The 26823-nt window shown below is 37.3% G+C and overlaps 1 protein-coding gene across 1 annotated transcript in view; it reads left to right on the forward strand.

Annotated features, from left to right (window-relative positions):
* The window catches only part of LOC150106422 (uncharacterized), a 766385-nt gene that overhangs the window by 333290 nt on the left and 406272 nt on the right, over positions 1–26823 (forward strand). The window contains exon 26 of the mRNA XM_090392993.1: positions 17944–18185. Within this exon, the coding sequence (XP_090249119.1) occupies positions 17944–18185 (242 nt within the window). The remainder of the gene's footprint in view (positions 1–17943; positions 18186–26823) is intronic.

Below are 26823 nucleotides of genomic sequence, written 5' to 3' on the forward strand. Positions count from 1 at the left end.
TTCATTCTTGCCCTCACTTACTCAATTCATATGTGTGGTCACACATGCACACTCACCTGCAACACCCTATTAGCTTTAGTCACCCTAATAGCTTCAGTGAACAATGCTCTCTCTCTAGACACCCAACTCCAAATCCATAAGTGCAATCCATCCACATTAGTCCTATCCATAGGACTGAATTCAATTCATAATTTCATTTATGATCAATGTTCTCCTCCATGATTCCCCCTCTATCATAGCATGGAAACAGACTTACAGTATTCACCTTCTAACTCTACTTTTTCACTTATTCCAATAACTCTTTCATATTTTCTTTCATACAATATTTTTTGCTTTTCAAATCATTAGTGCCAGCCAAAGCAATCAATTCTTTCACCTTATGATTTTGCTTCTTGATAACTTCACTAATATTATTAGTTTTTGCACCAGGAAAATAAGATTTAAGTACATTAAGTACTTCTCTTATCATAGAATCATCATACAAATTTTTTTCTTTGCCATTATTTTCTTGTTTAATCATACAATCTTGTTTCTTCTCAGTTCTGCTAATTTCTTAAAAGCTAAATCCACATATATTGAGAGGAAATTAGCCAGACAGGCCAAAGGAAATCTTAAAAGTTTTAAGTAAGAAGAGTGATTATGGAGATTGTCAGTTAATTAGTGTCAGTTAATTGACACTAATTAATTAGTGGTAGAAAAGTCATAGAAGTAGAAAAAAATACTTGAGTTGCTTAGTGATCACTCTGGAGGGGTGTATCATCAGGTGGAGATATTGCAGTTGCTAGTGTAATATCATATGAATTGAGGCAGATGACCTGGAAGTGTTCAGGATATTGAAAAGCATCAATGTGAATACATTAATGGGATTGGCTGATATGGCAGCCTATATTATGAAAAGACTTGCAGCATCTCTGTCCAAACTGTTTAACTTAAGGTGGCTTTGTGAAAGTAGGTCCTGCCTTAGTAATTTTCTTGCATTTTTTAATAGGTGACATCTGCGTTGAATAGGAAATGGCTATACCATAATACTGCTGGACTTTGCAAAGGCATTTCATAGAGCACGACACTGAAAATTATTATATAGGTTGGAATAGGTGGGGGGGGGGGTGACCGACCACCAGATTGTAGTATATGGTGGAGTACAATTTAAAAGATTGAAGGTACTAGGACTACTGCTGTTTAATTTGGATAATGATGATATAGATAATCATTTGAAAAGGAAGGCAATAATCAATGAAGGTGATGTAGAGACTCTGCAGGATGATTTAAATAAATTGGCAGTGCTGGTAAAGAATAATGCTATCAGTTTAATGTGGCAAATTTATGATTATTCACTTTGGGATGAAAAAATTACAGACTATTGTATTACATTGGTAGTACTAGTCTGTTGGAAATTGAGGAGACTTAAGAATTGGGGGACAGACAGTTAAAGTGAAGAAAATAGCTGAATTGTTATTATCCACTTATCCATACATGGCATTAGTGTGTACTTTAGTTTGCATCCTTTTGTGGATGGAATTCAGAGTAAAAAAAAATTATGTGTGAAAAAAAGTCTCTTCTTTACTATTTTGTGTGCATCACTACAACAGCATTCACAGATCTGTTTTAATTGAGGCATAAGATGGTATATTAGAGATGAATTATAAATATGAATTACTTATTTAAAAAACATTTTTATTTGTAGATTTTTTCTCTAGTGTGTTATAAACATCTTCAGTCTGAAAGTGAAAACAGTAGCACAACATGCATAGTACAATGCCGAAATCATGAGTTGTAGCAGAATAGCACAATCATTTTAATTATATCTAAAATCCAATGAGGTGCTATAAAAGATGTACAAAAAATAAAATAAATAAATAATTAAATAAAATTAACTTAATGCACAGTGTTAAGCAACACTTTTTCCCACAGTAGAGATAAATGCATTCCATATATAATCTATCGAGATTAGAATGATGTAGACTTTCCTTGCACAGTCTTTCCATAAGGAACCTACACATCTGCAGATGTGTAGGATTTGAGTCTACTTCAGTAAACCCTAATATGTGAATATGATAACATGTTCTGTAAATCTAGACAATTCTGGCTCAAGGTAATTTTTATGTTTCATGTGATGAACAACTGCAGATTTTCACATGAAAAGGATCGGGCAAACACCAGGAAATCTCACTGTGAGGAATGTATCTTTTACTGAACTTTAAAATGAAGAAAGCACAGGACAGAATGTCATCTTGAATGAGAACTCTGTATATCTTGGTGTGCTCAGAGATTCCTTAAACATCAGGGAATGGCAACATTAACTTCTTGAGTGGTTGAAGATGGAATGAACCTGAATTTTTGCATGGTCTTGTTGATGAAACTATTAAGAAAAGTAGATTTTATGTGTTCTGTATGAACACACAAAACAGAAATAGAACACTTAAAATTGGCTTTTTTTTTTTTTTTTTTTTTGAAAAGATTTCTCTATGAATTTCGTTCATAGAGAAATCTGCTTCTATATACAATCTTCATCTTTTTCCATAGGACTCTGAGTGGTTTCAACAGTGTTTTCTGCAAGGCTGGAATTTTCAGGTTTTAGGTAAATCTTGATGTTCTTCGCAGCATTTTTCAGCAGATCTGCCATCTAATCAAAATAACTAAAGCTGTATAATAAATACCTGGATGAGATAATGGATCTTCCTTGTCATTGACTGGTGTTGAGTGAAGAAAGTTTCATTATAATCCACAATGCATATTGTAAGTTTGCTCTTTTTAAAATCCTTGAGATGTTCAGAAACACTGCTAATGTATTGAATTTAAATTGTTGAATATCTTCTTATGGTTATTGATGAATGAGAAGCCTGTGGTTATTTATTACCTTTGGATAAAATCAGAACATATAACCATTAAGGATAAATGTATCAAATCAAGCCCTGTTTTGTAAAAGAGCATAGAGAATTGGTTTAATATAGAAATGTTTTTATAACCCATGACTTTTTCTCTGAATGATGTGATGATGAAACATGGATCTATTATTATTATCATTGCCATCAGATCTCTGTAGAGTAAGGTTCATCGAGCAAGGTCCTCATCACATTCCCAAATCTAAGTGAACTTTACCTTAAACTTATTCCTCATTTCCATACTCACCACATGCTTAGATAATGCATTCTATTCATACCAATCTCTCTCTCTCTCTCTCTCTCTCTCCATGCCAAAAACTTGCGCTCCTCTCATCCTCTTTGTACACCTCTGGAGATGTACTCTTGTTTTCTGTTCCTGTTTCCCTCCAAATCTCCACTTCTATGATCCATAGTGCAAAAGGGTTGTAAATTTATAGCACATTAGATGACTCAAAAGCTCTGAACTACAAATCAAACTTGGTACTTTTTCATGCCATTTTGGCCATCCATTAAGCTAGTAGTCAGTGTGTATTTTCTTCATATGGACTGTAAACCATGATGTTTTATCAGGTTGTCTCATAATTAGCATATCTAAAAAAACCGATAAAGTACTCTTTGCTGTTTTCGTGCTGCATGAAGTGCACCATGAATCTACAACCTGAAAATTTCAGTCTGTAGTAGTTTTTTTTTTTTTTTTCAAATATTTTTGAAAGAAAGCCGTAATATCCTCATACCCTTTTTGGATATTGTTCTTCTTAAAACATCATTGATTCTGTAATCATGATATGTGCTATTTCAATTCTTACCTATAGTAAACATAACTATAACAAATTCACTCACTTTGAGAAACTACTGAAAAGTCTCAATCAAAGCCTCATAATCACAATGCTATAATAACAGTAATTTACTGCAGCAGACGATCCATTATAACAGTTATTTCTGTTGTGCCTACATGTTTGTTATAGTGAGAACTGAGTGTATTAAATATATGCCCAATAGATCAAATTGTAAAATGTTTACCCATGCCCTGTGGCACTATGAAGGAAAATTTTATATAGAGGCAGTTTTTGATGTGCAACCAATGGGGGAAAAAATGTTGTGGTTAAGATGTTTGAGACATTGGTGAGGACTACAATACAGAGCTGGGTATCTAATAGTAGTATTCGTTATGATAGCCAGTATGGATTTGTTAAGAGGAGGTCATGTTTTAGCATTCTACTTATGTCTTACAACAGAGTGATGAAATCACTGAATAAGGGAGTTATGTAATGTACATTTATTCATTCCCCCTACCACTACCAATTTCGCTCACTTATTATTATTATTACAGGTGACTCCAGGGAGTCCTTAGACTCATCGAGGGAGGCCCTAAACATCATGTCCACACAACTATATGACATTCCCACAGTATCTATCATACCTTGCCTTGAACTCACTCGCCGTCAAAACACCCACAACAGACTCTGGCAGCTTATTCCACTCATTTACCACTCTAAAAGTAAAGAACCCAGCTCTAACACCCCCTGCTAACCACACTCTTTCCCAGCTTTCATAGGTGTCCTCTAGTTCTCCCACCACCAGTCCTGATCTCAAAAATATCCTCTGAATTAATCCTATAGAAACCCTTTAGCAATTTGAATGTCTCAATCATATTTCTCCGCTTCCGCATATCAACCAATTTCTGCAACCCACAAATCTTCAACCTGTTCTCATATGGTTCGTTCCATAGAGCTATCATCTTAGTCACTCGCCTCTGGATGCTCTCCACCTCCTCCCCATCAAGAAGGAACCTAGGTGACCAAATCTGGGCACAGTAGTCGAGATGAGGTCTTATCAAGGCTCGGTACAGAGGTACAATAACTTGCTTGTCTCTGCTCATCAAGGTATTTTTCAACAACCAAGTGAGTTGATGAGCTGTTTTAACTGCTTTTGCAATGTGCCCCCTAAACTTCATCTCCCTATCCACCAACACTCCCAAGTCCCTGGCCTCATCAATCTCCTGGAGTACAGTTCCACCAATGTGGTATACTGCTGCTAATCTTTTCACCCAAAATGCATAACCTTACATTTTGTCACATTAAATTGACATCTATTCTCCTTAGCCCAGAACTCCAATCTATCCAACTTATCCTGCGGGATTTTGATATCTTCTGCATTCACTATCGCCCTACCCAACTTTGCGTCATCAGCAAACAAATGAACTGTTCCTCTTAGATAACAGCTTAGATTAAACAGCAGTGGTCCAAGAACAGAACCCTGCAGCACACCACTAGTCACAGGCCGTCTTTTGGACTCTACTCCTGAATAAACCACTCTTTGATATCTCTCCATCAACCACACACCTATCCATCTCACCAACCCTATATCCATTTCCATATGTTGTAGTTTACGGATTAGAATTCCATGTAGTATCCTCTCAAACGCCTTTGCCAGGTCCAGCAGTATCATTGTAAACCCATTACCCTTATCCAGTTCAGCCGTCACCTTGTTATAAAACTTGAGCAAGTTACTGAGGCATGATCTACCCTTCACAAAGCCATGCTGTCCCCTATGCAGTATCTCATTTTCATCAATCCATTCCTGTATTTTTCCCTTGACTACTTTCTCCACGACCTTGACAACGACTCCTGATATGCTGATCGGTCAATAATTTACAACATCAGTCTTGGAACCTCCTTTACACGGTGGAATTATTTTCCCCCTCCTTCCATGCCCCTCGGGACGAACCCAGACCCGAGACTCAGATTAAACAACATGGTCAAGGGCACTGATAATTCCTTAGCCACTTCACGCAAGACCCGTGCCGGTATACCATCCAATCCCACAGATGTATTCACATTAAGGTTCTGTAATAGACTATTCACCTCCACTTCATTCATCACAATTCCCATATAAACTAATGGTTCCTTCATTTTTTCAATGTGTCACCACCTGGATGATATACTTTTTGCAAAGTGCTTGCTCAGTAACTCCACTATATCGACTGATTCTGTGACCTCCTTACAATCGTCATTCCTTAAAATCATTTTGCCGTGTACAGTTTTTTCTTGCTTGCAGCATATTAAAAGAACTGTTTGGGATTCTCTTTAGCTTGCATAGCTAGTTTCCTTTCATAATCCCCTTTTGCTATTTTTACCACACTTGTTACCCTTCTGGTCTGCACTTTATACCGTTCGAGTGCCTGCAGGTCACCCCTTTCTTTAAATTCCCTCCGCAGTTGTTTCTTTTTTTGCAGCTCAAGCTTAATGGTGTTATTCATTCATTTAACCCCTACTTGTTTTACTATTCGGGCCCTAGGTATACAATCAGCCATAACCTCCTGTAAATGCTCCTTGACCACTTCCCATGTTCTATCGACATCCAGCCCTTGCAGTTGTACATGCCATGGCACTGAACCAAGCAATCTCCTAAGCTTGTCATACTTGCCAGCACGGTAATTCCACATATACCGTGTCTTAATCGAAAATTCCACACCTTTAGCCACCTCCTAGGTCGAGACCTTATGATCACTCTCACCAATAGGTGGCAACATGGTCATATTCATTACAGTCAAATTGTGAGATGCTATTACCAGGTCAAGCACTCTCATACCCCTAGTATTTTCAATTACATGCTGTCTAAGATAGTTATCCCTTGATAATTGAATAAAATCCATTTCCCTACTCACATGTGTGCTCTCCTCCTTCCAATCAATGTTACCATAGTTGAAATCCCCCATAATAATTACCCTCATTCCACTCATTTCATCAATTTGTTTATGCATACTAACCCCACCATCTATTCCATCACCTGATCTATAGCAGCACCCAACTGTATATTTTATTCTGCCAGTCTCAATCTCACACCAAATAGCCTCAAATGAACTCTTTTCACTATCCTGTGATACAACTTCAATTCTCCTTGGCTGCAGTTCATCAGCTATCATCAATAACACCCCTCCCCCTATTTTATTCTCTCTGTCCCTCCTAAACATGCTATTACCTACACATTCTATCCCACTAACTATATCATCTTCCGTCAGCCATGTTTCACTAATGCTAATAACCTGTGACCAGGAAGAGCCAATCAAGGCCAAAAATTCTTCCTTCTTGTTCCTAATACTCCTGGCATTAGTATACATGAAATGCAGTGATCCCTTTGTCCTACCCCTATCTTGATGCGTTATTCTAAATATCCCATTCCTATTTTTTGCCCTTAGTACTGGCTCGGGTACATTATATACATTCTCACACTTAACTGTCTCACTGATGTCTGCATATCCAACCCCCCCCCCCCACTTGGTAGTTCTAGTTTCCCTGGTTCTGCACATCCATTTTCGCTTCATTCAGCAACACTTTTTCCAGTCTCTGCACACCAAATCCATTCAAATGCAGGCCATCCATCTTGTACAAATCCTTTCGCCCATCAAACTCATTCCACACATCGACGAATTCCACACCACACTGTCTGCATAACCTGCGCATAATGTCATTTGTGATTACGGGCCTCCTTCTAAACTCCTCTCTGTCATTCCGTGGCAACAGACTCACCATTCTAACTCTGTCACTCTTTTCTTTCGCTACCTTTAACAATACTTTCAAGTCCTTATTGCTGATATCTAGTGCCTCAATCACTCTGTTCATTCTACTTTCAGGAAAACAAACCTTGTGCTTACTGTCATTCACTATACCTCTAATAAATGAATCTCCATATAATATTCCAAATATCACAAATCATTTGTTACTTCTCTCATGAGGCTATCATTTATGATGATCTTGACTCTTCCATATATATCTACAGTTCTGTTAATTTTACTCCACAAAGTTAATTACTGTGGAATACGTGTGAATTTATAGTTGTTTCACCACCCCTGCTTCCATCACTTTTTCACTATCATTCACTCTCACTATCTTATTAATCAGTCGCATGCTTTTTTTTGCCATCATTTCTGCTCATTATCTTACCATCAGTTGCACTCTGTTTTTCATTATCAATCTCGTACACTTTTCTTATTGTTATTCACACTATTTTCTCCATCATCAGTTTTGCATGTTTTCTCATCATACATTTCACTTACTACTTCATGTTCCCTGCTCTGATTCAAACAACAAGCTTCATGGGCCTTAGCATGTCATGCTTCCTGCATACTGATGCTCGCTCACCTATCTTATTCAGCATAATATCTGCATCATCTTCCCATGAATACATATTACACTCACAGCACCATACCATTCTTGAAAAATCCATACCATTCACTTTATTTGTCTTTAGCATCATCTTATTCAGTGTTCTCCATCTCAATGTTGTTTTATCTCGGAGCACTGAACAAGAAATCAAGAATTTAAAATAACACATTGTAAAAAAAATTAGGTATTTGGATAAATTTATTGTACCAATTTCAACTATCACACAACAGCATTCACTAGAAACCCACAAAACATTATCACAGAATAAATAATAAAATTAACTTATCTTGCTTCAGTCCTTAAGATCCATAATTACCACTGACTTGGGTGGGGGAGCAAAGTTTTTCCCACACTGTTTGCTTGATGAAGAAAATATTCATTTATTTGCAAAGGTTTTGTTCAAACTGCTGGTGGTGAATCTGGTTTTCCTAAACTGGACAAGAGTTGATGCATCCAATATGATTCGATGCAAGAACATGAACAGTAGAGCTAAATACCATCACAGTAAACAATTTTTATAAGTTTTTCCAAAGCTTGTATGAATGCTGTAATAAGTATATTTGGTTCCTTGGGAATTATTTCATGGGAGACAAGTAAATTTCCTTAATCAATATTTTGGCTAATCTGTCGCCCAGAGTATGTTCTCTGAACTCTCTGCTTATCATCATATCCCTATCCTCATCAGTTTTTTTCAACCCAGTTACACCTACATAATGCACTTCTAGACTTTTCATCCCAACCTTAACTCTACCACATTAAACTGCCAACAATTATCCTTTGCCCACATTGTCATTCTGTTTAAGCCATCCTGCAGAAATCAGACTTTATTAACTAATTAACTTTACCTGCTGTAACTGTTGTCCTCCTCAGTTTACATCATCATCAAACAGTTGGGTCTCCCCCCCCCCCCAAATAATTCTTATATCATTTATTAATCTATTATTTATTAATTTATTATTTACAAATTAAATGTTAGCAGGATACAGAGCCTTCAAGTACAATGTTAGTTATTTCTCTTAGATTCTGTTCTGCCATATACTGCTCTTTTATTATCATCAGACTGTCATGAAGTCAGAAGCTCGTGGGAGTTTCCACTGTTACACATACCTCATTATACCATGCCTTAAATATATTCATTGTTTCAACACCTATCACTATCTTAAGCATTGCATTGCAATCATCCTCTACTCTCCATGCAAAAAACTTATTCCTCACACTTATCATCCTTACATAGCTTCCACATAATTCTGTAACCTCTCACACTTGCTCATTCACCCAGTCCATTCAAATTCTCTAGCAATCTGACAATATTTGCTCTAAACATTGCTTCTGCACACTTTCCAGTATCTCTTCATCCATTTGAAAACCAGGTGACCTGATTTGGTCACCTGGTTTTCAAATGGATGCAGTCACAGTGATCTATGCAGCCTGATCAATGCTTTAAACAGTGGAACTTCTTCATATCAATGTCTTCTGCATCCTTGCCATAATCCATTATGAGCATGTCCTCACAATTTTAGCAATATTCTCCATGAATTTTAGGTCCTTATCCACCACACCCCAGATACCTTTATACTTTACCTCCTATAAGCTATCCCCCCACCAACTATATACTCACCCTAAGCTATACCCACCAACTTGGGATATCAACCCCCCCATATACAACTTGCTGATAAAACAGATAGCCAATCACCAACAGTCATTTGTTATCTAGCCCTTTATATTCAACTATCAACTTATCATGTGGCAATCTATCAAAATCCTTTTCAAAATCTACATACGAGGATGGTCTGAAAAGTTCTTGGTCTCAACCATAGCTGACAACACTATCAGCAAGATTTTTTTTTCTAAGTTGGTACATCTGTCATAACTATCCATGCGAAATTGCAAGTCATTCTATCAAATAGTTTGTTTTATACAGCTGTCTGAAGCAAAAGTGTTGTCTATATCCCTTGAAATGGATAAAATTGAGTATCGTGTGGTTATAAAATTCTTTGTAAAAGGTTTAACGCCAAAAGAAATTCTTTTAAAGTTCATAAAAGTTTATGGGCACTCTTCTCTTTCATTTTTGACAAGAAATGGACTGCCGAGTTTAAACGTGGCTGTACCAGCCTTGAAGATAATCCATGTGAAGGACGTCCAAAAAGTGTACCAAAACCAGAGATCATTGATCAAGTGCACAATATGATATTGGATGACCGGCAAGTCAAAGTGCATGAAATTACTGAGACTATAGGCATTTCAAAAGAATGTGTAAGATATATTTTGCATGAAGAATTGCATATGAAAAAGCTTTGTGCAAGATGGGTGCCACACTTGCTCACAGCAGATCAAAAATGCCCTCACGTGAAAATCTCTAAACACCGCTTCGAGCATTTTAACAAGAATAAAACTGATTTTGTGCATCAATTTATTACTATGGATGAGACTTGGATTCACTATTACACACCAGAATCCAAACAGCAGTCAAAACAGTGGACGGAAGCTGGTTGTTCAGTGCCAAAGAAGACAAAGTCAGTTTCATCAGCAGGAAAGGTGATGGCGTCAGTGTTTTGGGATGCTAAAGGCATTTTGTTTATTAATTATCTTGTAAAGGGTAAAACAATAACCAGGGAATATTATTCTGATCTTTTAACCAGACTAGATGAAAAAATTCGTGAGAAAAGACCCAGTTTGCAGAAGAAAAAAATTATCTTTCATCAGGACAATGCACCTACCCACAAAGGTGTTTTGGCAATAGAAAAATTAAGGGATCTGCACTATGAATTGTTGGAACACCCACCCTATTCCCCAGATTTGGCTCCCTTTGACTTCTATCTCTTTCCAAAACTAAAACTCTTCCTTATTGGTCAGCGTTTTTCTTCGAATCAAGAGGTGATTTCAGCTGTAGAGAGGTATTTTGCAGATCTTACTGAGAACCACTACAGGGATGGATAATGGTGCTGGAGTATCACTGGAATAAATGTAATAGTTTTAAGAGAGATTATGTTGAAAAATAAAAATAATTTTCAAATTATAAATTCGTTTTTTCATTGTTAGGCCGCGAACTTTTCAGACCACCCTCATATATCGCTGTGCATATACAAATGCAGCTGTCACTTTATTGTAATAAGTAAGTAAACTGCTGAAACATTATCTTCCTTTAGAAAATCCGTGCTTTCCCTCAAAGAGTTTGCTGCTGTTGTCAACCCAATTCTGAATTTTGGTCTTCGTTAATCTCCTCAGTGCTTTAAACCACACCACTGATACATATGTACAGATTAGCCTATAATTCATAGCCGTAGTCTTATCACCTCCCTTATGAAGTGGTGCAGTTTTGTTCTTCTTCCAATTCTTTGGAACTTTTAAGACTCATGTTAAACAAATACATGAGATATGTTGTTAACTATCTAGAACATTCTCTCAAAACACAATATTATCAAGCTCTGCAACCTTCTTAACATTAGGTTTACTCAATTCCCCATATACCTGCTGCACACTCGCCATCAGTCCCTCTTTCACTCTTGCTACTTTACCCAAGTTCTACATAATATCACATTCACAATAATGAGCCTTTAAAAAATTGTTCATTTAATGATGTCTTTGATTTCCATGTGTCTGTATCACTTCTTATTTATGTCATTAGCTTCATATCTGTGTGTTGAGGCTTAAGTGCTTGGAGGACATGTTGGAAGTTTAATGGAGTATTTAAAGCACTAGGAAAGGATTAAAAATGAATTTTAATGCTTCTAGTATTTCGTATCAGTCACTGAGACATCTTCAGGGATTACAATTAACTCTTGTAACACACCACACACTAAAATACAATACAATACTAAGTGAAACGTGGTGACTGTAAAGTCCTATCTTGGTGGGGCACCCTCTATGGGCAGTTGTAGGTGGCCTAGGATGTAAAGTGGGACCTCTGATAATTAATGTTTCCCAATTTTTGGAAGTTTTATACAACCATATTTACTTAAATTCGGTTGATTTCTGAGTACCATTGCAGATTCTAAAAACAGTCTTTCTTTTTTGAATTTACTATGGTGGAGCATGATGGTTTTTCTCCAGGAGATCCTGTGGGCTGTATCCAAAACGTGGTCTGCACAGTTTTAATAATGCCATATTGTTGAGAGGGGGTGGTGGGAGAGTTTGTGAATATATCTGCCTGTGTGAGTGGGTTTTCTATATACATTAAAGGAAAGGTTACCATTAGGAAGGCGTGTTACTAAGGTGTCTAGGAAGGGTAAACTGTTGTTATTTTCTTCTTAAACCTCATAAACTGGATTCCTTGATGTAGGCTATTGAGGAACTGAGGAACGAATCTAATGTGTCTGAACCATGAGGCCATCTACTGCCCACAACCACCACCACAGCTAGTATTTTTGTCTGTAAATTGCATGTGTTCTAAAGGGCCGATTTGTCTGTATACGGGATGAAAAACCCGAGTTTCAGGGAGAAAAAAAACCCTGCTACCTCCATATGAGATTGGCGAACTCACTTTCCATTGAAAAAGTCCATATAAAGATTCCTCCCGTCATGATGAGAATCAAACTTAGGCATTTTCTAATCGAAGGGCACAACGTGCCATCGTTCTTCCAATTGCGCTACGGAGGCGCTAAAAAAAAATTTCTCCACTTGACAACTATTATTATTATTTGACACCTCCAGGGAGTCCAAAGACTCATCGAGGAAGAGCACATGCTCTACAACTCTGTCTTAACCACCCAATCCACCAACTGACCGCAACTACACCAACGCCATCCACCGCCACTAGTATTTCAACAGACAACACAAACATCCATGCCCATGGCGGGATTCGAACCCGCAGCCTTTAGGCTGGAGAGTGGATACGCTAGCCACTCAGTCAGCCAGGCTGGCAATGTGTTCATTTTTGGCCATGTGTTTCCTAAATTTCAGATCCTTATCCACTATCATCCCAAGATCCCTTATTTCCTCCAACTCCAACAATATATCTCCACTAAGCATAAATTCTACATTCCGTCTTTGTTTCCCAAATTTTAAAACCTTACATTTTGCAACATTGAACTCGCATCCCCATTTCCATACCCAATCACTCAATTTACTCAAGTCTTCTTGTAAGCCCACATCTTCTTTACTCTCCATAGTTTGCCCCAACTTTGCATTGGGGCAAACTATGAAGAGAACAGCGAAGAGTTGATGGTAGGTAGGTAACCGAATCAGCTGATATGGTTGAATTACTGAGCGAGCACTTTGCAAGAATATATCTTCCAGGTGGTGACATTGTAGAAATGAATGAACCAATAGATTATACGGGAATTGTGGTGAATGAAGTGGAGGTGAGTAGTCTATTGTCAATAGACTACTCACCTCCATGAAACCTCAATGTCAATACATCGTGGGATTGGATGGTATACCAGCTCGTGTCGTACGTGAAGCAGCTAAAGAATTGTCTGTACCCTTGACCATTTTGTTTAATTTGAGTCTCAGATCTGGGTTAGTCCCGAGGGGGTGGAAAGAGGAGAAAATAGTTCCACTGCATAAAGGAGGTTCCAAGACTGCTGTTGTAAATACATCGTGGGATTGGATAGTATACCAGCTCGTGTTGTACTTGAAGCAGCTAAAGAATTGTCTGTACCCTTGACCATTTTGTTTGATTTGAGTCTCGGATCTGGGTTAGTCCCGAGGGGGTGGAAAGGGGGGAAAATAGTTCCACTGCATAAAGGAGGTTCCAAGACTGCTGTTGTAAATTACCGACCGATTAGCATATCAGGAATCGTTGTCAAGGTCTTGGAGAAATTAGTCAAGAGAAGAATACAAGACTGGATAGATGAAAATGGGACACTGTATGGGGGACAACATGGTTTTCTGAAGGGTAGATCATGCTTCAGTAACTTGCTCACGTTTTATAACACAGTGACGGCTGAACTGGATAAAGGTAATGGGTTTACAGTGATTCTACTGGACCTTGCCAAGGCCTTTGACAGGATACCACATGTTACTCTAATCAGTAAACTGAAGCAGATGGGGATGGATATAGGATTGGTGAGATGGATAGGAGGGGGGGTTCAGGAGTGGAGTCCAAAAGATGGCTTGTGACTAGTGGTGTGCCACAGGGTTCTGTTCTTGGACCACTACTTTTCAATTTGTTCATTAACGATATAGGAAAGGATCTGAGAGGGAGTGTTCACTTGTTTGCTGATGATGCAAATTTAGGTAGAGCAATTGTGAGTGCACAGGATGTCAAACTTTGCAGGATGATTTGGATAGTTTGGAGGACTGGGCTAGGGAAAATGGATGTCAATTTAATGTGGCAAAGTGTAAGGTTATGCATTTTGGAGTGAAAAGATTAGCAGCAGTATATCAGATTGGTGGAACCGTACTCCAGGAGATTGATGAGGCCAGGGATTTGGGAGTGTTGGTGGATAGGGAGTTGAAGTTTAGGGGGGGGGGGGGGAACATTGCAAAAGTGTCCAAAACAGCTCATCAAATCACTTGGTTGCTGAAAAATACTTTGAAATGCAGAGACAAACAAGTTAATGTTCCTCTATATTGAGCCTTTATAAGATCCCATCTAGACTACTGTGCCCAGATATGGGTGCCAGGGTTTCTTCTTGATGGGGAGGAGGTGGAGAGGATTCAGAGACGAGTGACCAAGATGATAGCAGGTCTGTGGAATGAACCTTATGAGAACAGGTTGAAGATTTCTGGGTTGCAAAAATTGGTTGATAGGTGGAAAAGGGGTGATATGATTGAGACATTCAAATTACTGAAGGGTTTCTATAGGATTAATCCAGAAGATATTTTTGAGAATAGGATTGGTGGTGGGAGGACTAGGGGCATACATGGAAGCTGGGCAAGAGTGTGGTTAGCAGGAGTGTTAGAACTAGGTTTTTTACTTGGAGCATGGTGAATGAGTGGAATAAGCTGCCAGAGTCTGTTGTGGGTGCTATGAATGTGAATGAGTTCAAGGCGAGGTATGATAGATACTGTGTGAATGTTGAATAGTTGTTCTTGACATGATGTTAGGGCCTCCCTCGATGAGTCTGTCGACTCCTTGTAGTTAGTTGCCTGAGATAATAATAATAATTGTCTGCAAACAACTGAATATCTCCATCCAAATCTTCACCAATATCATTAATATAAAAGTTAAACAGTAATGGCCCTAAAATAGACCCCTGAGGCCCACTAGTGACTTTCCTCTTCTGGGATATTGCTCCCCCATACACAACTTGCTGATACCTATCAGATAGTCCGATGCAATGCACTAATCTAATATCCAACTCCATCTGCTCTAGTTTAACTGTCAACTTATCATGAGGTACTCTATCAAAAGCTTTTGCGAAATCCAAGTATACTACTGTGTATCTCTCTCTCCTCTGTTCAAGGAAGCCATTGCCTTATTGTAATAAGTAAGTAGATTACTAAAATATGACCTCCCTTTAGCAAATCCATGCTATCCATCAAAGATAATACCATTGTTGCCAATCCAATTCTGAATCCTAGTTTTAACCAGCTTCTCCACCAACTTAGCCAAAGCACCTGACACACAGATATGCCTATAATTTGATGCCTGAGTTCTGTCAGCTCCCTTATGAAGCTGCACAGTCTTTCCCTCTCTCCACTCCTTTGGAACTCAACCCAGTGCAAGACTCATATTAGAGAAATATGTCAAGGCAGATGTCAACTCCCTGTCACATTCCTTCAGAATACGTGGTGATATGTTATCAAGTCTCACAGCCTTATTAACATGAAGTTTGCTAAATTCCCCATACACCTCTTGCTCATTTGTACTCAGTCTCTCCTCCCATCATGAACTGCTCTCAATCTCTCCATGATGTCACACTCATACTGCTCATTAAGCATCTCCACTATATCTTCTGCAGTAGTTGTCCTTATACCATTTTCTCAAATCAGTGTCATCTTTCCATAATCATTCCTTTTGCTGGCTACATATCAAAAGAACTCCCTAGCATTCTTTTTGGCTTCATTAGTTAACTGTTGCTCATACTTTACTTTTGCAACCCTTACCAACCTTCTCCTTGCCTGGTTTTTTGTAATCCTCATGGAAATGGTTATTACCACTTGTCTTATGCTGACTTCATAATGTCTTATTTCTCTGCAATGCATGCTTAATCTCCTCATTCATTCATTTCACACCTACCTTATTTAACCGTCTGACCCTTGGAATACATTTAGACATTGCTTCTACTAGATAGTTCTTGAACATCCTCCAAGCTTCATTGATCTCTTTTCTGCAAACTCCTCATTCCGTGCTACATCTACAAGCTGTCTCCTGAGCTCTTCATAATCACCAGCATTGTAGTTCCACATATACTGTTTTCTCACATAGATCCTCACACAGCTGGCAACCACCCATCATATCTTAGATCTCTTTTCCTTTGACATCAGTTCTAGTTATTTTTTATTAAACTAATAGCAACCTTTCCTTCATTGTATATAGAAAACCCACTCACACAGTCAGATACATTCACAAACTTTTTCACCATCACCACTGCTCTCAACAATATGGCATTATTAAAACTCTTACCAATAGAGCCCGCAATCTTTGTTCAAGTGGAACCCCCCTCCTTTCAACTGAACTCAACCACATACACATCACCTTCCTTTCCAATGGCTACAGTGATTACAGAACTAAAAAATTAATCAGTTCTTCCCCCATTCCTCTGGTTCTCCCCAGCCATCTGTTCAGAAGGATTTCAGAAAGGCCTTCACCATCACCTACATCGGTGGCACATCAGATAAAAGAGCTAGGTCCTTAAAAAAGTATCACCACTACACTGCTCTTAAGCCCCACCATAAACTTACTACCCTTATCCGTTTTACCAAAGATCAGCTCCCCTCCTCTCTCAGTGCCTGGAGTATATAAAGTACCCTGTTCCTGCAAGCTGCCTTACTCCGAAGAACATGATTTGTGTTCTTCTAAACTGTTCGTTTAGAAGAACACAAATCATGCATCTGCAATCACAACTATGCAGACCATGTTTTGGATACAAACCACATGATCTTCCAGAGAAAAACCACTATGCTCCTCCATAGTAAATTGAAAAAAGAAAGACTGTTTTTAGAATCTGCAGCAGCACTCAGAAATCAACCGAATTTAAATAAACACAGGAAACATTAATTATCAGAGGTCCCACTTTTCATCCTAGGCCACCTACAAATGCCCATGGAGGGTGCACCACTAGATAGGACTTTTGAGTCACCCACATGTTTTGCTTAGTGTTGTGTTGTATTTGGGTGTGTTACAAGAGTTAACTGTAATTCCTGAAGATGTCTTAGTGACTGATAAGAAATATTGGTGGCATTAAAATTTGTTTTTAATCCTTTCCTAGTGCTGTAAATATTCCATTAAACCTCCAACATGATAGCTTCATATCCATTCTTCCTATCCAGCTGCATTTGCAGCAAATTTTTTTCCTGTGTTGAAAACATTTGTACAGAAATATATATATATATATATTCTTGATTTTTTTCTTTGTTTAACCTGAGTGTAAATGAAATATCTTCATGACCAAAAGATTTGTTAAAAGATTTGTTTCCTCTGTGTACACAAAGATGTTTTCTATGTGCATATTTAATGATAGTGATAATTTTAGGGATAAACCATCTTAATTTCAAATTTCCTGTTATTTAGCGACCATATGCATTAAATCTAAGGAAAATTTAAGTGACTGCAGTATAAGTTACTACTTGAATTGAGACATATAGGTACAGCTCACTTTAAAAGGCTATAAGTTCAAATTCCATTATGAACAGGCTCCTAAATATTTCTTTTGAGATGTTAAATAGTTTGAGCCGAGTCACCATTAATGTCACAGTAAATAAGCAAACAGTTTTATATAAAATAAATAAAAAATTATATGAAATTAAGTTTTGAACCTTAATTTGATAATTTTGTCACTTTTTTTTAGGATAGTAGTCCAAAATCTCAATCTAGTGCAGCATCAGAACCCTTGTGTGATGTGTCTATCCGTAAACAGAGTCCGGCAGTGAAACAAAGACGAGCCTGTATTCATTCTAGTCCACTATTTCCAAACTGCAGTGGATATCATGATCAGTGTAATGAAAATGAAAAAGATATTCCTGATTTTGAAAACAAACCGACTGCTGCTTCTAGTACAGTTGTTTTAACATCTTTAACGTCCGATTATAGGTAAAAATTTTTAATTATTCTTATACAGGGTGTTCGGGATAAATTTGACATATTTATAATTAATTATATTTTTCTGTAAGTTACATGTATTAACACACACTTCTCTTCATTTAAAAGTTTGGACCCTTCTTCATTCATATACAAGATGTCAGAAAGGATGGATAGCTGGAACCCACCTGAATCATGGAAGAGAATAACTTGTATCATGATGATTCGTGCCCGCCATCAAAATAAGGATATTACGACTGCTGCCCAATGCTCCCTGAATACAGTAAAAACAATCAGGCATGAACTAGAGACTTGCAATGGTGACTACGAGGATGTAGCAAGAAGAAAGATCCCTAGCAGACGATCTGATTGCGTTCGTACAGCAGAATTCCTCGCAAATCTGCAGGAACAGGTGTTGAAGAACCCTGGCATTGGAATTCGGGCTTTGTTCATGGAGTTGCTAACTGTAGTCAAGCCCTGGATAACAAGGGTAGCCAATGGTAGGCTGTATGTATGGCAGCAGGATTCGGCCCCTTGCCACACCTCTGGGAAAAGTCAAAAATGGTTGTCTGAAAATTTCTACGACTTCACCAGTCCAAACTCCCCAGACCTTAACCCCATGGATTATTTTGTATGGGGCGCAGTTGAAAAAGACACCAATCGCACTTCCAGTAATACAAAAGCCCAGTTAATGGATAAAATTAAAACAGTTTTTGCGGCCCTTCCCAGGGAGACTGTAGCATCAGCTTGTTCGAGGTTCCGAAGCAGAATTGAAGCTGTGATCGATGCTAATGGTGGTTATTTTGAGTAAATCTTGTTGATAGTATTGTAATTAACTCTGCCTGTAATGTTTTTTTGTCAATTCATTAAATTTAATAGATACAAAGAAGATTTTCTTGTTCCTTACGAAACTGTCAAATTTATCCCGAACACCCTGTATATATTTATTTATTTATTTATGTAATTTTTTTGTTAATTTTTTTCCTTTTTTTTTGTCAACTCTATCCATGAAATGTCTCTAACTTTTCACGAATGTCTGACAGTGGAAAAAATAAGGGTTAGATGATCCACAAACTCTTCTCTAGGAATAACAAAAAGAAATGTTATTACCAGTGAGCAGTGTACTGGTTTCACACCAGCTGATGAAATTCATCTACAACCATATATGTTGTTAATGCATGTTATGGAACTACAGATATAGTTATTGTTGGGCACACCTTCACAGATTGCATGAACTCGTCATAGGATATGACTTAATCTAAAAAAGTATATTTAGATAGTATATTATTAGTATATTTTTTCATAGAATGAGAGAGGGAGTAGAACAAGAGGCCATCACTGGAATCGAACTGTATAAGGAGGGTGTGAGCAGAGGAGTAAAGAGAAAGTTCTTTGCATGGAGAGTGGTTGGTGACTGGAATGCATTGCCTGAGTGTGTTGTAAATGTACACACAATGAAGCAGTTTAAAGCATGGTTTGATGAGCATTGTGTGTGGACAATAGTGTGTACCTCTCACAACGTCTCTGACTCCATGGAGGTCAGATGTTAATAATAATAACATATTTTACCTATCCTTTAATTCATTTACTGAAGAATCAGTCATCATTTCTACTGTAAACCCATTCAACTCACTCACCACACAATGAGAAATCCTTGAACTCGTGGTTTGCTGACTACACTATTATTTGGCTTCCAAAATTTAACTGTGGTTCTGCGCCCGCCTACCATTTATTGCAAACTCTGCATTTGTACTGCAAAATGTCCTTATTAATTTGTATGTTTATTCATATACAAACTTTCTACTCATAATTGATATTTCATGACTCTGATATTAGGATAGGATGATAGGAAAGCAGTGTGTGTGTGTGTGTGTGTGTGTGTGTGTGTGTGTGTGTGTTAGGAGCAAAATGAGAGGATAGCAAATGAATCAGTGCTTAGGTTATATAACAGGCATGATGTCTGTACATAAATGTCCAGTTTATAGATAGTGGTATGAATTTGATGGATTGAAGGACTTGTGCTTGAATTTCGGAATCAGATTTGAATAAGTTAGTCATTAAAAGATGTAAGATTATCTGTATGTTCAAGAGGATATTGCAAGTCATGTATACTAGTGTCAGAAGCATCAAGAATAAGCTTGAGAAGCTTTTTACATTTGATTCCAATTTGCATGGGATTGTCACCTATGAAGATATCATTCACCCTCCCTAAGACCATTCTGCCTAGTTGTATCCTTTTTAATCCTTCTACTTGTTCATCTTTAATTTTTATAACTGTTTTCCTAGATCAATATATAGATATGCTCACTCTACTTCTTCATCTTCCAGTACAATTCTTTTTGGTCTTGAATTGTCATTCATCATTGCTTTCATTTTGTTTAAATTTAGCTTCAACTCAATTTGACTAGGCACTTGAGCTAATTCCCTTAATTTTATTTATAGCTTCTGTAAGTTCTACCAAAATACTATATCATCAGCAAAACACAGACGAGTCAGAGTCTTTGATCAATATAAAAAGATATAATCAGGGAAAAAAAGCAGGCATTTGTTATATCAATATAGCTTTTGGTCATTGTTCATCAGAATCAATATTGGTAATTCTCCGCTCTCCTCTAAATCTGTTAACACACGTTGCATTCCTCAACATCACTTCACAGTTCAACACCAAACTTAAAAAAACAAATCTTACTTCGTCTTCATCTATTCCCTCTGTTTTTGGAATATCTTGTGTATTTCTTAAAGAGTATAAATTACAGATCTCTTCAAATCTGATGCAACAATGTTCTTGTCTCTTTACATCTGTTTTTTTTTTTTTTTTTTTCATCATCATCATCAAATTCCTGCCATGTACCCTCAAGGACTGTACAGGATATATAGTACTACATGAAAAATTTACATCATGTAAATTTTTCATGTAGGAAAATGACCTCTGGGTCGATTTCCTGCCAATCTGGCAGAGAACACTTGTTTTGCGAATCTTTCTTCGCCCATTCTGTTTAAGTGACCATACCATCTGAGATTAGCTTTCCTAACGCACTCCAGGATGTCGACAATGTCGAGTTCTTTCCTAATATCCTCGTTTTTAATATGATATTGCCATTGATGCCATCCGTTCACTCCTCTAATCTTTCTCAGGACTCTCATATCTGCGGTCTCTAGTCTTTGGTCAAGTGTTTTACTTCTGACCCAATTCTCAGATCCATAAGTTAAAACTGATTTGAACACTGTCTTGTATACAGCTAATTTAGTGTTCTGACTAATTTCTCTCTTATTCCATATGAATTTATTCAATTGACTTCCTACCATACCAGCTTTGTTGATTCTGTTGTCTATTTCCATATTTAATTTACCATCTTCACTAAAAATCGTGCCTTAGTAGCTGAAATGTTTTACTTGTTCCACAGGTTCCCCGTTCACAACAAAGTTGACATTTTCAACAATTCTACCTATTTTCATTGTCTTTGTCTTTTTAATGCTGACCTTCATACCATATCTATTACAACAGTTATTCAATTTAGTTCAGGGAATCTTGCAAACTTGTAGCGAATTTATTCAGAAGTATAACATCGTCTGCATAAAGCAAAGAGCTGACATTAACATCTCCAATTCTGATATCATGTTTAATACCGCTTTCCTTCATAATATGATCCATATAGATAATGAATAACAGGGGATAATGTACATCCTTGTCTCACACCAGATTTAACATTAAACCATCTTCCTGTACATCCTTCAATTCTAACTGCCGACTTACAACTCAGATACAGACTAAGTATTGCTTGATATAATGCCCCATTGACACCATATAACTGTAGCGTATTGAATAGCTTCTCTCCTGGCATCTTGTCATATGCCTTTTCCAGATCTACAAAACTTAAATACAGATCTTTGCTATATTCCCATGCTTTCTCGACTATTTGTCGTAAAGTGAAGATCTGAACCTGACAGCCTCTATTTGGCCTGAATCCAGCTTGTTCTTCACCAAGCTTTTCTTCCACAATTCTTCTCAACCATTTCTCAAGTATACTTGCGTAGATCTTGCCAGGAATACTCAGTAGGGAAATACTTCTTTAATTCTCACATTCAGTTTTATTTCTCTTTTTATATATGGGTACTATTAGAGCTCTACTCCAGTCATCAGGAATTCGTCCCTCTGTCCAGGCTTTCTGAACTATGCAGTGCAGCCACTGTAAGACTTTTATATCACCATACTTCAGCATTTCTGGTCGAATATCATCTACTCCTGCTGCCTTTCCACATTTCAAGCCTTTGATGGCGTTTTCTACTTCAAATATGGATATGTATTCCTGACTGTTTGCCTGTCGAGTGTTTTTTTTACCTCTGTTAAAAACACTCGACAGGTATACATTTATCATCTTTAATTTATTATCGACACCTTTATCATTTCTAACTCCTTTTACAGCACTCTTTCCTCATTTCTAAGCTTCTTCAACAACCTCCAGAATATCTTACCGCCTTCTTGAAATTTATTTTCTATGTTCTTGCCAAAGTCCTCCCGTGACTTGTTTAGCTAGTTTTACACAATGTTTCGCTTTCTTACATTTGTTTCCATATTCTCTAAGAGCAAAAGTTGACTTATTTGCCAGGAACTTTTGATATGATTTCTTCTTTAACTTCTTGTGTCCACCATGGAGTCCTGATTTTTCTATCCTTGCAGACAACCTCCCCACATGCCTCTCTGGCTGAATCAATCAGGGTTTTCTTCAAGGCTTGCCACTGAATCTCCAAGGTTTGGTTCCTGTTCTTAAAAACTCTTTCATTTTTTCTTCAACAATCTTTGTATATGTTAGTCTACAGTTCACATCTGAGAGCTGCTCAACTTTTATTTGCTTTAAAACTTCCTTACATGTTATTATTTTCAATATGAAATTCAATTTTATCCTGCCTGTGTAGCTCAGTGGATGTGGTGTTTGCACACCATGGCACTTGGCCGCACGAAGGAAGACTTGGTTTTGAGTCTAGTCGGCGACTAGAGGAAATTTTTCTAAGCCTTTTTTTGACCGGTTCCCGAGTTAGTTGATCTCTGGCACGGGCAAGTGGGTTTTTTCTTCAGGAAACTCGGGTTTTTCATCTCGTAAACTTAAGAAAATCGACCGTAGAACTCACATTATTTCACACATTAAATATGAGTGTTAGGATTAGGGACCACGAGTTGGCGGCACTTGTTGAGCCGTCACTCTTCACTGCATGCCTCTTAATTAGTGATAGCCTTGGGCCAGCTACCGCTGATTGGGTACCAGTGGAGATTGATTTGTCCACTCAGTCTCCAAAAGTTAGATAGGGCTAAAAACTGACTCGCCTACTCCCTATATACTGGAATAAAAAGGCATTAGCTGATTTTATCCTGCTCAAGACTAAATAGTTATCTCTTCCAATTTCAAATCCTCTGTATACTCTGGTGTCCTGCACCAGGGAGAAAACATCACTATCAACAACATATTCAACGAGACTTTTCTTATTCCTTGCCTCTTCTCTCCATGTAAATTTGTGCACATTTTTATGTATGAACATGGTGTTAGTAATAACCAGTCCATGTTCTGAGCAGAAATCCAACAGGTGTTTGCCATTATTATTAGCTTTGCTCTTTTCTCCAAATTTTCCCAAAATATTTTTGTATGTCTGACAATCATTTCCTACTCTGCTATTTAGATCCCCAACAAGGACCGCCTTTTCCTTTTTATTGTGTCAGTTGCTTTTTCTAAAGCATCAAAAAATTCTTCCACTTCTACCTTAGTAGAACCTTCTATGGGACCATAGGCACAAATAAGTCTCATTGTCCAGTTCCCCATTCTCATATTTGCCCACATCACTCTACTTGAGACTGCCTGCCATTGAAGAAGATTAGCCTCATATTTAGTGTTGAATACTATGGCTACGCCTTCTTATACATGATTGTCATTGCCTGAATATAACATTTTGTATTTATTGGTCAGAAAGATCTCACCATTTTTTGTCTTTTTTTCAGTCACCCCTATTATGTCGATCTGGTAGTTATCTAATTCCTCAGCTAGCTCCATTTCTTTGCCATTCAGGCTTCTTATGTTGATAGTACCTATCTTTAACTCTGGTGATGTTGAGTTGGCGTGTATTTTCAGATTTGTTCCAGTAACTGACTTTTCGCTGTTCGCCCTAGTTCCCTGGCGAAAACAACAGGGACCTTGTTTAACCAGGTGACGCCCCAGCCGGAATAAAATTTTGTCATGCTGTACCATCATTTTTTATTTTGGTTTAACCAATAAGAATACAATTTGGTCGGCTAAATCCCAAATTGCCAGCCCATCCTCGTTCGTTCAGTATCCAGGTAGATACCCAACAGGGTGCACCACGAGAAGGTGAGGATTGGACATTAGGTCAGAAGCCCTGGTTGGTTCTCCACATTCCTTTAAAGGCTATGTGGAGGTCTCCTCTCAGTTATACAGCTTTGACCCATAAGCACCTCTTTTTTTTTTTTTTTTTTCTATAATGCTAATATATCAGGTGTTGCTTGGGTTGTTGGGTTTTGTGTTAGTCAAGTTTTGGGAATGAATGACATATCACCATGTATTTTTAAGGAATGTACAAAAGTTAGCTATGCCATGGCCCTGGTTGCTTAATGTAATTCTTGCAGTCTAATAGGTTAATAAGGAGTTCAAAGAAGGTAAAATGGTATCATCTACAACAGTGGTTCCCAAACTTATTTGGCTTACCACCCCCTTTTCCAAAAAAAATTTTATTCTGCACCCGTCTGGAAACTACTTTCTAAGACTGACCAGCTAGCTCTACCTGATACATGCAAAAGAAAGTCGTATGAAAATCGGATCAGCAGCTCTTGAGTTTTAAGCGAACAAACAGATAGATACAGAAACAAATTTGCATTTTATTATGCATCTAGTAGAGATTTTTGAAGTTTGGAAATAAGACACCTTGGAACTGTAATTTTGAAACTATTTATTGAAATCAACAAAAGAAACACAAATTTCACATAAACACGTAGGACAAGTTGGAGCTGAAAATTTAATAACACTATTAAAATTAAGAAAATAAACATAAACTGCATGTAAAAATCACACATAGAATAGTAAATAACATTCAGTAATATTTAATATTAAGTTTAATATTAAAAACAATCCTAATGAGAAGGATGAGCATGGTGTGCTGGTACCAATTTATTGATATTTGGCTTTATATTTGTCAGTAGCATTCTTAAATCACCGCGATCAACTATTTGCAGTCAGTTTCTTTTTTTTACATAAAAGATTTGTGACTGCACTCAACCAATGTTCCACTAAATATGATGATGGAAATGCAATTAAAATCTTTTTTACTACAGCCCAGAATTTAGGTTACAGAATTCAGCTTACATCTGCTTTTGTAACCATAACTGTTGGTACCCGTTTTTGAATTTTAATTTCAATTCCTATTTGTTGTTACTTCTATTAGTTATTCTTGTAATTGTAAAGATTCTTCTGTGCTTGTACTTGAAAACTGGTTCAAAACCCAATTGGGTATTTTCATTTCAAGAATATCTTTAAACCGTCAATTGAAATCACAATGAAGAGCCTCCAAGTGCTGACAGTAGCCGAGCATGTCTTCATCACATTTTTTTACTGTTGATAGATTTGGAAACTGGCTGAATTCTCCTTGTCCTAAGTTTCGTTTATACAGAACAAGTTTTGATACAAATGCAGAAATAACTTTTGGTTTTTTATTAAAGGCAGCTCATCTCCTTGGAGCTGTATATTTGTTTCATTAAATTTGTTAAACAAGTCAGTCAAATAAGCTATGTCACTTTTGAAATTAATCAAGTTGACTCGTAAAGAATCATCAATGTTTTCTAAAAACTGTAGCACTGTCAGAGTTTATAAAATAGATTCAAACAGGCACCCTTTGATAGCCAGCGAACTTCTGTATGGAGCAGCAAGCGATTGAATTCTTCATTATTTTCAATACAAAGTTATCCAAACAATCTGCCATTCAATGAATGACTTTTGATTTTGTTGACTTCTGTAATTACATAATGTAATGACCTGTGTAGGAAATCACTCAGATATTTGGCAACTAAATGTTGACAATGAATCACACAGCATACAGTGAATACATTTGGCTCACTGCCTCTTTGAAATATGCAATAAAACCACGATAGCACCCTACCAGCTGGAGTACCATCAGTAGCAACTGACAAAATATTATTCAGAGGAATTTCTTTTTCTTTAAAAAACTTTTCCAATGCATGAAATATCGATTCTCCTTCAGTTAGCAAAATTTTAGCAAATAATAATTATTAGCAAATTTTTTATCATTAGCATATGTACGATAATGATTTATAATCATTATCATACATATGCTTAAATTATGACTTCATTTGATGATAAAGTAGACTCATCGAGTCGTATGGAGAGCTAGGTTGTTTATAAATATTATTATTATTACGGGTATCTCCATAGAGTCAGTAGACTCATCACGGAAACCCAAATTAGCAAAATAATATCTGTCATATCTCTTCTTGAATTCATTTACAGACAAAAAGCTCACAACTAAGTCAGGCAATGAATTCACTCATTCACTACCCTCAAGGCAAAAACCCTTGTTCTCACACCCCCCTTGTTAACCACACTCATCTTTAATTTCCAGGGATGACCACTTGTTCTTC

This window comes from Typopeltis vanoorti, chromosome 5 (assembly GCF_054136105.1).
Source record: "Typopeltis vanoorti isolate ZY-2024b chromosome 5, IOZ_Tvanoo_1.0, whole genome shotgun sequence".
Taxonomy (NCBI): Eukaryota; Metazoa; Arthropoda; class Arachnida; order Uropygi; family Thelyphonidae; genus Typopeltis; species Typopeltis vanoorti.